The sequence below is a fragment of the Megalobrama amblycephala genome, linkage group LG19 (assembly GCF_018812025.1).
Source record: "Megalobrama amblycephala isolate DHTTF-2021 linkage group LG19, ASM1881202v1, whole genome shotgun sequence".
Taxonomy (NCBI): domain Eukaryota; kingdom Metazoa; phylum Chordata; class Actinopteri; order Cypriniformes; family Xenocyprididae; genus Megalobrama; species Megalobrama amblycephala.
The window spans coordinates 13790683-13803967 of record NC_063062.1 but is presented as its reverse complement, the minus strand read 5'-3'; the positions used below and the strand labels follow the sequence as shown (position 1 = coordinate 13803967).

The 13285-nt window shown below is 35.8% G+C and overlaps 2 protein-coding genes across 5 annotated transcripts in view; one reads left to right on the top strand and one right to left on the bottom strand.

Moving 5' to 3' along the window:
- ranbp10 (RAN binding protein 10) overlaps positions 1–3176 on the bottom strand; it is a 45091-nt gene extending 41915 nt beyond the window's left edge. For both annotated transcript variants that reach the window (XM_048167824.1, XM_048167825.1), the window contains exon 1: positions 2786–3176. In XM_048167824.1, coding sequence (XP_048023781.1) covers positions 2786–2984 — 199 coding nt within the window. In that variant the 5' untranslated portion in view covers positions 2985–3176. The remainder of the gene's footprint in view (positions 1–2785) is intronic.
- Positions 3177–3812: 636 nt separating this feature from the next.
- Positions 3813–11820, top strand: tsnaxip1 (translin-associated factor X interacting protein 1). 3 transcript variants are annotated; one of them, XR_007181538.1, is made up of 14 exons: positions 3813–4097; positions 4507–4567; positions 6696–6790; positions 6956–7061; positions 7681–7774; positions 7934–8130; positions 9000–9135; positions 9544–9713; positions 10436–10507; positions 10614–10716; positions 10823–10938; positions 11035–11163; positions 11250–11700; positions 11782–11820. XR_007181538.1 is itself a non-coding variant. In XM_048167826.1 (14 exons), the coding sequence occupies exons 1-13, from the start codon at positions 4051–4053 to the stop codon at positions 11418–11420; spliced, it is 1497 nt and encodes a 498-aa protein (XP_048023783.1). In that variant the 5' UTR covers positions 3813–4050; the 3' UTR covers positions 11421–11455; positions 11591–11700. The 3 variants fall into 3 exon arrangements, 2 of the variants coding, with proteins under 2 accessions (XP_048023783.1, XP_048023784.1); XM_048167826.1 differs by lacking the exon at positions 11782–11820 and having other exon boundaries at positions 11250–11455; positions 11591–11700; XM_048167827.1 differs by lacking the exons at positions 11250–11700; positions 11782–11820 and having other exon boundaries at positions 11023–11138.
- Positions 11821–13285: the final 1465 nt, after the last annotated feature.

Here is a 13285-nt window from a genome sequence, read left to right as displayed (position 1 = left end):
GTAGGTTTAACTTTAATGCCCACTTGTGTTTAGTAAATGCACATGTCTATTCAATTAGCATTAGGAAAACTGGAATGTACACTAGCAACTATATTATTACAACTAAATAAAGAATAAGTAGTAATAGCACACACTAAAAAATGTTGGGTTAAAAATGGCAAAACGCAGCAATTGGGTTGTTTTGACCCAACCTGCTGGGTAGTTTTATTTAACTTAACTATTGTTTTAAAATTACTATATCGCTCACTTAAAATGAACCCAAAATAGGTTGGAAATTAACATTTATTAATATGTTTAATACATGAACATTTATTAATATGGTTAATAATGAATAAATATTAAATTGCTTAATTTATAAACGTTTACCTTTTGATTATTTTTGTTGCCTCTAGAAATTATGTCTGATTTTTAATTTCCAACCTATTTTGGGTTCATTTTAAGCCAGCCATATAGTAATTTTTAAACAAAATATGAGTTAAAGGTGCAATATGTATTATATTATTTTCTGTCCACTAGAGGTCGCTAGATGTATATTCAAAACAAAGGTGTAGCTTGATGACAGCAAGTTTGAGTGCGGAATCTTGGGACATGTGGTCTTCACCTCAACAGCTGGCGGAAAATAATCGGGATAGGACTCGGACAGAAATCATGTTCATGGATGCGATTATTAACATTACTGTAGTATGAAGCAGAGCAGGACCGAGTGTTGTGGGAGCTGAACGAGGCTGTTGGAGCGATTGCGCAACACACGCCTCACAAGCAGTGGAACTTTTATTATGCCACAGTCGCCGGCGCCGCTTCCACTTTTCCAGTCATGAGTATGAGGTAACACAGCTCCGTTTATCATATTAGATACATTTGAGTGTGTTGAAAATGATGTTATAACGTTACTCTATGCGTTCGCTCGGTGGCTGCTGTGAGACACTTACACACTGCAGTAAGATAGATCGATTTTAGAATATCATATTAATAAATGCTGGATGGCTTGAATTGATAAATGGCATGCAATTAATTTTAAAACGTATTGTATGATGGAGAAAATTCTGCATTACTGTTACTAAAAATAAAGCTGCATCTCATTATGCTATGTTAGCTACTTCACAGAATAGTGTTTTTCTCTGAGGCATGGTAAAGCATGATAATAGCAAAAAAAATTGAGAAAATTAGATTTAAACAATAAGACTAAATGTGTTGAGCTATATAACAATATTTAGTTTTCTGTCTATAAATATATCAAAACAGTTGTTCCCTTGCCTATTAAAATATGTAAATATTAAAACATCTTTGGTGTTTCCATGGTTTCTACAAAATAAAACCAGAAACCGAGGATAACGCGGGTATGACGCAATTGACAGGCGACTCCTCACACGTCCCGCAGCCTTGGTTAAAATTGCAATTTTCTCACGATTTACAAATAGTTGCAAACATTTGGGATATTGTAAGTACTCAAGTGAACAAAATATATTACACTGACCTAGTGGTTTTTAGATATTTCATTGCAAAATTCTTACATATTGCACCTTTAAATAAAACTGGCCAGCGGGTTAGTTAAACATTTAACCCAACCACTGGGTTTGTCGATATTTAACCCAACTTGGGTTGTTTTTAACCCAGCATTTTTAGAGTGTATAATAGAGACCAGCAACAATTACAGTACATACATCTCTATTTGGGAACGAATAGCAGATATGTGAACTACAGATTCCCAATGAATTCAATGGCAAATTCATGGCAACAATGAAAGTTACTTGGCACCTTTGAGACAGTGACTAGACGCAAAGGAATAAGTACTACTAGTAAATAATAATTAAAAAATACTACAGACTAAATAAATAGATACTAGCCACTAGTGGAATGTTGACTACTTTAATATATGTCTAACTAGTGAAACTGAGACAGCAGTTACTGTAGGATTTTTCAATAGTAATCAAAACAGATACTAGCTGGCCAAAAAGAATATTTTTAAAACGGCTTGCCAAAACCTATAGACTGCGCTTAGTGATAGTCCTTAAAATAGAGTGCTTTATTATACATTCACTAGAAGCATGTACACAGTTGTTAAACAAAAAAAGTACATCCGCACTGGGTAAATTCAGTCCCCACTGGGGCGACTGGGTCATTCGAAAAGCCACAACAGTTTAAACAGCTTGTGTTGTGGAATTCGAATTCATTATAATGGCGAATTCGAACGATTCTTTAAGATTCGAATCAATTCGACATTGTTCGTCAATACAAATGCGCAAATATATCAAATAGGCACACACAAAAAAACAACATTTTAGCTATGCGTTTCGTTGTGATGCGCCTCGCGTCCTTATATAAATCACCCCATAGCGGATAACAAATACACTTATGCAATGCGGAGTAAACTAAACAAGCATTTGCAATTCATTGCAATGGTGTAGCAGCTTAGCTGCCCTTATTGCCCTGCCGTGGCTAGCTAGCCCCAGCATCGACTAATTCACCGAAAGGGAGTTCAAACCATAAGCTTGGCAAACCAATAACACTTGATGTTCTTGACATGGCAATAGGTAAAAGGTAGGTGTCCAAAAGCTAGACTCTCCAGCCGTGCTTATGCCCCAAGCTACTCTCGCTAGCCGAATTCTGACATGATGGTTTGCTAAATGTCAACCCATTTGGACATTCCTCTTTCCTACTATGCAACAAAGCAAAAGGGGACGGAAAAAAACAGCTCGGGGAGATTGCATATATTCGAGTGCATCGAACCAGACGGGATTGTCAAGGCCTATGGGTTGACAGTTCAGCGTGTGTCACATCTGTATACCTTTGTAATGCACCCGCAGATTATTCTGTGAGAGCCCGATGTAGCTGTACTTATCCTTGGGGCTCCAAGATCGGGGTAAGGGGGTCTCTTCCTCATTCACGGCCGGGTACAGCCGCTTCAAACGCTCGTTTAGCTCATGCTCTTGGTAATTAAAAGCAGGATCTCCTGTTAGCAGGCTCCCCGCTCCCAGCTCTGCCATTTTTGCTTATGTTTTTGTATTCCTTCTAGTAATCCTACCCTGTTGTGCCAATCCGCTAAAAAGGAGAGAGCGCTAGACTAAGGAGAAACACAGCAGCGGTGATATATCCCCGGATAACAGCCGCTCTACAGTGACGTGTGGGTACTGTAGTTGAACACAAAGCCCTGCGCAGTGCACGCGGCTGACATGAGGGAAGTGCCATCAACTACATGACCCATACCTAATTCAACTGGGAGAGGAGCGCGCTGTAAAACGCAGCCTAGGATTTGTAGTTTTTAACGCAGCTCATAATTACAGAGCTCGAGCGTGTATATACTTGATTCGAAAGTAAACAATGTTGTTGTTTTTGCTTTTCGAATCAGAGACTCCGTAGTTTGGCGTTTATTCAAACGTGTGATGATGAAAATTCATTCCTGGCGTATAATTCTATTTATGTAACAGACTTCATGTAACGTTAATCCTTATCCGAAGCAGTAGTTTTACCTTATTAATTTAAAGTGTACTGATTGTTTAACGTGTTAATATATTATAATAAATAATTCGTATATTAAAAACAATGTTTTTAATCATTGAAATGACATTCGTACTGTTCATTAAAGTTTACAGTTAAAAACAAGTTCGTTATATTCAAAAGCAAAGTCACTTCTAACCCTGCGGTCACTGATCAAGACATTTTGTTCAACAAGTTGAGTCTAAAAAACAGACAAAAACAAGACACTCGGTGGTGTAATCCAGTAGCCCTAGCGTTTACTGCCTAGAGGAAAAAAGACAGTTGTTAAACCAAACCAGCGCATTCAAACATTTTAAATATTAACCAAATAACGTAATTTATTTTAACATATATAAGCGAATTTTATGCGACACATATAATGTTTTAGACGACAAGGCGAGTTATTGTTCATAAAGGCACGCCGTGGACAGCTATACACGGAAGGGCTTTTTAAAGGTCCTTCGGTATCATGGCAACCAACACTCAAACAACAACAATGCCACGCCGCTGAAGTTTCAGTTGGACGTACGCTGATAAATCTGCTGTGGAATATTATAAAGCTATTTATTCGTCCAAATGTCGCTGAAAGAACTACAATTGCCACCGTTGTTACACTTTGAAAGGCAAGATATAAGGAGATTTTAGAATCGTTAAGGTTGCGTAGTTCACTAAACTAGAAATGACTGCCTACAATACAAACAAGGCAGCAGAAGTCAGTAACCTAGTTCAGTGGAAAACAGCTAGTAAATGACAAATAACATGTCCATGAAATGTTTATACACAAATATATTTATTTAAAGTACATATATACGTATAATGAAAATTGTATATGTCAATGATTACCATTTTCCCACGTGTTTCTCTATTTTAATCACCTTTTATTATTTTATGAAGTTCAGTTAATAGTCCCGCAGTGCGACAAATGTTAATATATTTAATGTAATAATCTCCTGTCACTGCTTGACATATCGACTACTTGAAACTGTCTGTCCTCTGATCTGTCATATTTCACTTTTCGTGTAATGATGACAGCAATAGCAGAGGATCGCAGAGACACATTACCGGCAGGATATCCAAGTCAAAGTTTATAAAAGTAAGTTATAAACCTGTTATAAAACATAGATTATGTTAATCTAGTGCTGTCAAATCGATTAATCACATCTAACATAAAAGTTTGTGTGTGTGTGTGTGTGTGTGTGTGTATATATATATATATATATATATACACAAACCTGATTCCAAAGTTTCAAATTTCAATATTTTATTCAGAATACAATATAGATGACATATCAAATGTTTAAATTGAGAAAATGTATCATTTTAAGGGAAAAATAAGTTGATTTTAAATTTCATGGCATCAACACATCTCAAAAAAGTTGGGACAAGGCCATGTTTACCACTGTGTGGCATCCCCTCTTTCTTTTTTATAACAGTCTGCAAACGTCTGGGGACTGAGGAGACAAGTTGCTCAAGTTTAGGAATAGGAATGTTGTCCCATTCTTGTCTAATACAGGCTTCTAGTTGCTCAACTGTCTTAGGTCTTCTTTATCGCATCTTCCTCTTTATGATGCGCCAAATGTTTTCTATGGGTGAAAGATCTGGACTGCAGGCTGGCCATTTCAGTACCCGGATCCTTCTACGCAGCCATGATGTTGTAATTGATGCAGTATGTGATCTGGCATTGTCATGTTGGAAAATGCAAGGTCTTCCCTGAAAGAGACGACGTCTGGATGGGAGCATATGTTGTTCTAGAACTTGGATATACCTTTCAGCATTGATGGTGCCTTTCCAGATATGTAAGCTGCCCATGCCACACGCACTCATGCAACCCCATACCATCAGAGATGCAGGCTTCTGAACTGAGTGCTGATAACAACTTGGGTTGTCCTTGTCCTCTTTAGTCCGGATGACATGGCGTCCCAGTTTTCCAAAAAGAACTTCAAATTTTGATTCGTCTGACCACAGAACAGTTTTCCACTTTGCCACAGTCCATTTTAAATGAGCCTTGGCCCAGAGAAAACGCCTGCGCTTCTGGATCATGTTTAGATATGGCTTCTTTTTTGACCTATAGAGTTTTAGCCGGCAGCGGCGAATGGCACGGTGGATTGTGTTCACCAACAATGTTTTCTGGAAGTATTCCTGAGCCCATGTTGTGATTTCCATTACAGTAGCATTCCTGTATGTGATGCAATGCCGTCTAAGGGCCCGAAGATCACGGGCATCCAGTATGGTTTTCCGGCCTTGACCCTTACGCACAGAGATTGTTCCAGATTCTCTGAAACTTTGGATGATATTATGCACTGTAGATGATGATAACTTCAAACTCTTTGCAATTTTTCTCTGAGAAACTCCTTTCTGATATTGCTCCACTATTTTTCGCCGCAGCATTGGGGGAATTGGTGATCCTCTGCCCATCTTGACTTCTGAGAGACACTGCTACTCTGAGAGGCTCTTTTTATACCCAATCATGTTGCCAATTGACCTAATAAGTTGCAAATTGGTCCTCCAGCTGTTCCTTATGTGTACATTTAACTTTTCCGGCCTCTTATTGCTATCTGTCCCAACTTTTTTGGAATGTGTTGCTCTCATGAAATCCAAAATGAGCCAATATTTGGCATGACATTTCAAAATGTCTCACTTTCAACATTTGATATGTTATCTATAATCTATTGTGAATAAAATATAAGTTTATGAGATTTGTAAATTATTGCATTCCTTTTTTATTCACAATTTGTACAGTGTCCCAACTTTTTTGGAATCGGGTTTGTATGTATGTGTGTGTGTGTGTGTGTGTGTGTGTATAAATATATATATATATATATATATATATTTATACACACACACACACACACACACACACACACACACACACACAGACATATAATGTTTACAAACTTTTATGTTAGATGCGATTAATTGCGATTAATCGATTTGATAGCGCTATTTTAATCACACACGCAAGCACACAAAAAACTATATTTTTTAAATATTATTCCAGTCATGCACTGATAGCTAGCTGATTTACATATGGATCTACACTGTTAACTGGTTACAGTAAATATATATGTAAATAAAATGTTACTTGGATAAAAAAACTTGGATTTAGCAGCATATATTTGCCTTATTTGGTTTATCAGTCCTAAAAATAGATATTTATTTTGTATTGTTTGACACCACCATCACATGCCCAATAATTCTGGATCACTCTCATTTTCCCTCAGACCAAAATGGGGGAAACCACCAGTGACTTTTCACCCTGGCCTGCTGAAGTTACCTATCAAATTGTCCAAAAGCCTAGAAAAAAAATACATCATGGGTATAGTACAACACATAGCTCTCAGTGTTCATTTTAGCATTGTAGTAGTTGCAAAACTTAATAGAATAGTTTTAAATAAAGTAGTTTAGTTAGTCATCTTCTTTACATGTCCATTCTGAATACCAGTGTCTTGTTCCTAATGTCTACATATATAATGTGCTGCAGATCTCTTGCCAAACCTCATTTCTTAGAGCAACTGGAGTGTCATCTGAAGAGAGAAGTCGAAGCTTTAGACACACACGGCCCCAAAGTCCAAGAGCTCAGACTGCAGGTTTATATCCCACTTTTGCATTGGTCTCTCATGCTTTAGCACACACTATGATTTAAAAATTTGGGGTTGGTAAGATTTTTAATGTTTTTGGAAAAAAAAAACTTATGCCAACCACATTTATTTGACAGAAACCGTAATATTATGAAATATTGTAAAAATAATAACTTTTCTATTTTAAAATGTAATTCATGATGACAAAGCTGATGGCAGTCTTCAGTGTCACATGATCCTTCAGAAATCATTCTTGTATGATAATTTGGTACTCAAGAAACATGATTATTTGGTCGTTATTATTATTAATTAAATGATTGCATTTATTTGAAGTAGAATTTTTTGTAACGATTTAAAAGTCTTAACCATCCCCTCTGTTTAATGCATCTTTTCTGAATAAAGTATTAAATTTTTTTTTTTTTTTTTTAAATTGTACTGACCCCACAGCAGACTAAATATAATGAATCTAACTTTCTTCACAAGTAAAGGGATGTGTGGCTCGGTCCAAACAATCCACATTTACCAAATTACTAAAAATCACTATGTGAATATATTTCCAATATATTTGTTTACAGTATATAGCATAGTAAGATATTATTTTTTTCTGCTTTTTCCCTGCATTATGAAGGTTTACCAGGAGGTCTTTGGCTATTTAATTGAAGAATTTAAAACCTATAAGCCTATTTTGTCTGCCATCAAAAATGAGTATGACATCACATTAGGTATGTACAATCTTTTTTATTATTTGTAAAAGGAAATCTTTGTGCTAGCAAGTTACTACTATTCCTTGTTTTTTGTTAGTCATAAAAAAATCTGTATTGTATTAAACACAAAATGTGTAAAAGTGATGACACTAATCAACTTGTTAATGTCTCTCTCAGCGCATCTTCGTGAACAGATCAGGGATCTGCTACCACTGCGGGCAAAGCTAGTGCTTGTGTCGGAACAGTGTGAGCAGACGATTCTGGATCTGAAAGTGCAGGAAAGAGATGAGATCCGAGCTCTGAATCAAGAGTGTCAGCATCTGCAGGACGTCATCAAGAGTATGAGAAGACAACAGAGTGCTCTGCAGATTCAGGTGGAGCTTATTGTAATGTTTTTACAATTTATTACTTCTAGCCTATTGTAGAAATCTACCTTGTATTATTCAGACAAGCTTTGAAGCTCACTTCGAATCTTCGTATTCTGCATGGTTTGGTAATATTTGACAAATGTATTTGTTTATTTTGAAATATAACAACATATCGGTTAATAACAAGCATGCACTCTCCATAGGCTACAAGAGAGGAAAGATAATTTTATTTTTATGAATTATATCATCTCACTGTCTAAGAGCAAACTCATCATATTGTGTTGTTCCTCTCAGCATATTATGTGTATCTTATTAACATTTGAATACAGTTTGAAATTAATTTAAATCTTTTGGATGTTTACAGCAGATGTTTTTTAGGGCCAAACGGTGGGTCATTGATTTACATCTCAAGTGGGGCAGGTCATTCACATACAAATTTGGGAGAGGAGAGTGAAAAAAAAGAAGAAAAAACATGTAAAATAAGCCAGTGTTATTTTAGCATTATTTAAAAAAAAAAAATAAAAAATAAATATATATATATATATATTTTTTTTTTTTTTTTTTTTTTGCACTCTCTCTCTCTCTCTCTCTCTCTCTCTCTCTCTATATATATATATATATATATATATATATATATATATATATATTTAGCGTTTAAGTTTAATTTTAGTACTTCAACCTAAAAGTTTTTTAAGTGTAAGTTTTTTTTAAATCTAATATTTCTATTTTATTTTAGCTTAATTTTTAAAGACCATAAACAAATTTTAATTTTAGTTTTAGTTAACAATATAACAACACTGCTGCTTCCATAATTCATATATGAAAAGATATGAAAGTTGTAGATATGATGAAACACAAACTTATCTCTCCCGCAGGTCGATCATCTAAAAGAGGATCTGGCCACCCAGTATCAGCTATACAGGGATGAACGTGATGCACGAAAGCTGCTCATCACCAGAATCAGCACAATGCACTCTACCCAAGATACTGAACATGATGATAATAATAAAGGTTATAATGAAGGGGGCACTAGTGATGATGATGATGATGATGATTAGTAGTAGTAGTACTGCCTGAAAAAAATAAAAATAAACATGGAAACAAAGTGTTACTCCTGGTAATTAGTGTATGAGTCGGTGGAGGAAGCATAGCAGAGTTGTGATGTTAGATTAATGGAAGATGTTGAATATTAGCTGGGCTGGAGCTTTCTGCAGAGGTTTGATTGCCAGGAGTGAGTTGCAGTAGTCATGATGAGAGCAGAATAGAGCCTGTACCAGAACCTGAGTAGCTTCTATGGTAAGAAAATGTCTGACTTGAGAGTGTGTTTTATTGGAATCTTGTTTTTGGAAAGAGTGGATAGAAGTGGAGGTTTGAGTATTGAGAAGGAGGTTTGACAGATACTCTGCTTGTTCCTCTCAGAGGTGGAATCTGAGGATCCTATGGTGGTGAAAATGGCTTTGCAGGTGTGTAGAGAGGATCTTACCAAAGCTCAGGTTGAGCTCAACCGCCTGGAAGCGGAATACAGTGATGTCGTCCCTCGACGGGAATGGGATAACCTGAATCGTATGCATGAGGAGACTCTAATGAAGGTATGGAGATTTTTTTTAAAAAAGGATTCATTAATTGATCAAACTTTTACATTGTTGTGAAGGATTTCTGTTTAAAATAAATGCTGTTTCTTTAACTTTCTTGAAAATATGTATCAGAATTTCCACAAACATTTTATGCAGTATGAATAATAAGAAATGTTTCGTGAACATCAAATCAGCAGATTAAGACTGAATGATCATGTGACACTGAAGACTGGAGTAATGATGCTGTAAATACAGCTTTGCCAACATAGAAATAAATTAAATTTTAAGATATATTAAAATAGAAAACAGTTATTTTAAATTGCATAGTTCACCCAAAACTATATAATAGTTCACCCAAAAATCACCCAAAAATTAAAAATTCTGTCATCATTCACTCACCCTCAAGTTGTTCCAAACCTGTTAAATTTCTTTCTTCTACTGAACACAAAAGAAGATATTTTGAGAAATGTCGATAACCAAACAGTTGATGGGCCCTATTGATTCCATAGTATGGAAAATAAATAAATAAATACTATGGAAGTCAATAGGGCCAACTATTTGGTTACACATATTCTTCAAAATATCTTCTTTTGTGTTCATCAGAAGAATGAAATTTATACAGGTTTGAAACAACTTGAGGGTGAGTAAATGATGACAGAATTTTCATTTTTGGGTGAACTATCCCTTTAATAAGCTTTTGACAATAATGTTTAATATGATTTCTTTCCTTGTTTCAGCTGGAAACCTTACAAACAGACTTTGACCAGATGAAGTCTGAATATGACACGCTGCTTGAGGTTCATCGTCAGGTAGTTATACGGAGAAACAGATCTGGAAAGCTTCAACGAGGTCTATATAATTATAAATAAATAATCATAAACTCATCTGATTACTAAACTTTCTTGTACTCAACAGTCATCACCTGCTGTGTTACACTCTAATCAGTCTGTGCTGCAACATGGCTCAGATAACAAACACACTGTAACAACTCCCAGACCAAACTGGGAACAATGTTCAGGTATCAGTATCTGAATTTTCCATGATAATTTTGCCAAAGGTTCTCTTCTTTATATAGCACAGTTGAGCATATGTTTGAGATAATGATGATGTAATATGTTTTATAGACATACTCGGAGGCAGTGAGAGATGTAGAGAGCTTTTTGAAGGTCAGTCCAGCCAAAAGAAGCTGGAGATCTTGCTGCAGGAGATCAATGGACAAAAAGAGTTCTTTATTGGACTTGTAAGTGTTCCTAACATCAGTGTGTATATATATATATATAAACTCTGGACCCAACTGGACCAACTTTGCTAAGTTAAATTAAAGTTGTTTTGACAGGGCACATCCAGTGACGTCCCCATTTATCTACAATATGAGGGAAAAATTAAGAATCTTAAGCTCAAGAAAACAGATGTTATCAGAGTTATAAAAGATATCTGGAGGAACAAAACAACAGAGAATGAAAAGGTATGGCATACTAATATCCTATCTTGATTTGTTTAAACATTCAATAGTTGAGTAACTGTATTTCTTCACATTTTTCTTCAATGAAGAACGATGTCTCCAGAGACCTGCAGGAGTTTCTTCACAGCTATCTTGTGGAACAATATACAGATAAGGCAGGAGATTGGGCTTACAGCTTGATGGAAAGCATCCAAAACAATCTGAAAGATGATTTCATTTGCCTTTTCAATGACATCTTGACTGGGAAGGTTTGTGCTTAATCTAAGTAACCATTTACCATAGCAGTACTGAACAAGTAAGTCCATTGAAAGCAGGGTTTTCATCTGTTGTATTTAATAGGGGCCTCCAAAACTGTCCAAATATTTATTGGGATAATTATATTCTAACTGAGATTTGCTGTGTAATTTTGCTGAGTGTAATTTTGTGGCAGGTTGATGAGAGCATCTACCATGGACAGACACAGCTGCTGTCTCACTTACTCAAGGTTTTAATTCAAAGTGACATAACACAATGCGGATCACTAACTGTCACAGAGTTTAGGTGAGTGAAAACTCATATGTCCTCAGTAGAAATATATATGATTGTCATGTTATTTATTACAATATGTGTGCTGATTATCAGTGAGGCATTGAAGAAGGCTTTCCCCATGAAGTCAGATCAGGGCATAGAGGAGCTGCTGACGGCAGCTCAGACAGAGTTTGGGAGCAATGGAGTGCGCATTGCCTATCAGACACTTTATACAGAGGTCAGTTTGAATTTTTTGGCTAAGAACATTATTTATTTTGAAAATATGTACACTACCTAAAAGTTTGAGGTTGGAAAACCTCAATTTTTTTAAAGTGTAATATAAGTCTCTTGTGTCCCCAGAATGTGTCTGTGAGGTTTCAGCTCAAAATACCCCACAGATAATTTTTTATAGCTTGTCAAATTTGCCCCTATTTGGGTGTGAGCAAAAACACGCCGTTTTTGTGTGTGTCCCTTTAAATGCAAATGAGCTGCTCAACAACAACAAAGCTGGAGAATTTCAGGCAGCCAAAACTACAATTGTCAGTAACAGTGTTCAGCCTTACATTATTCAAACTGGAAATGGACAATGATAGAGAGACTCAGGAAGAAGTTACACCTTTTAGAATGCAACTGGATGTTTCTGAATGGTTAGTGGATACATTTATGTAGTTGCTGGATTCAACTCATCGACTAGCATGTGTCGTCATGTTAATCTTTTGTGCAAATCCAGCGTTGAATTGACCCTCGTTTGTGAAGCAGTATGGTGTAAAATGACGGCATTGTTACTACACTCTACTACAACAACTCTTCCTCTTCTCTAAAGCAGTCCAACATGGTCTCACCCCCTTTGTTGTGTGTTCCTGGGGGCAGGGTTTATTACATTTTAGGGTTAGTGATGTCACTAGCCCGGCAAGAAGCTCGTTGTAGTTCCTACCAAACATTTGTTATAGTCCTTAAACAGTGAACGGCGAAGAAAATATCGCCCTTTGCATTGAACTTTGAGCATCATAACTTTGTAGATGTTATTTATCCTCAAACAGCAACATTACACACTAACTAAATTTTAAAAAAGTGAAATCATACAAACCACAATCAACCACCCCTTTAAAATAACTATTTTTATTTTATATTATTTATATAATTAATATTAATGTAATTTATTCCTGTGATGGCAAACCTGAATTTTCAGCAGTCATTTCTCCGGTCTTCAGTGTCACATGATCATTCTAATTATTCTAATATGCTGATTGTCTGCTCAAGAAACTTTTCGTATTATCAGTGTTGAAAACAGTTCTGCTTTTTTAAAAACTGTGATATATTTTTAGAATTTTTTTGTAAAATGATTTACTGTCACTTTTGAACAATTTATTGCATTATTGCTAAACAAATGTATTAATTCACAAATGTATTAATTTCTTAACAAAACATCAACAACAAAAACTCACTGACCCCAAACTTTTTAATGGTACTGTATATATAAATATGTTAGAACAACATCATGTTTTGTGTTCATGTTGTTTCCACTCCAGGACACAGATGGAAGACACAAAGAATTCCTGAGTCTAGTTAAAAAACAAGCTACCGCTGAGAGACTCCAGTACATCAGCGAGCTGAGAGT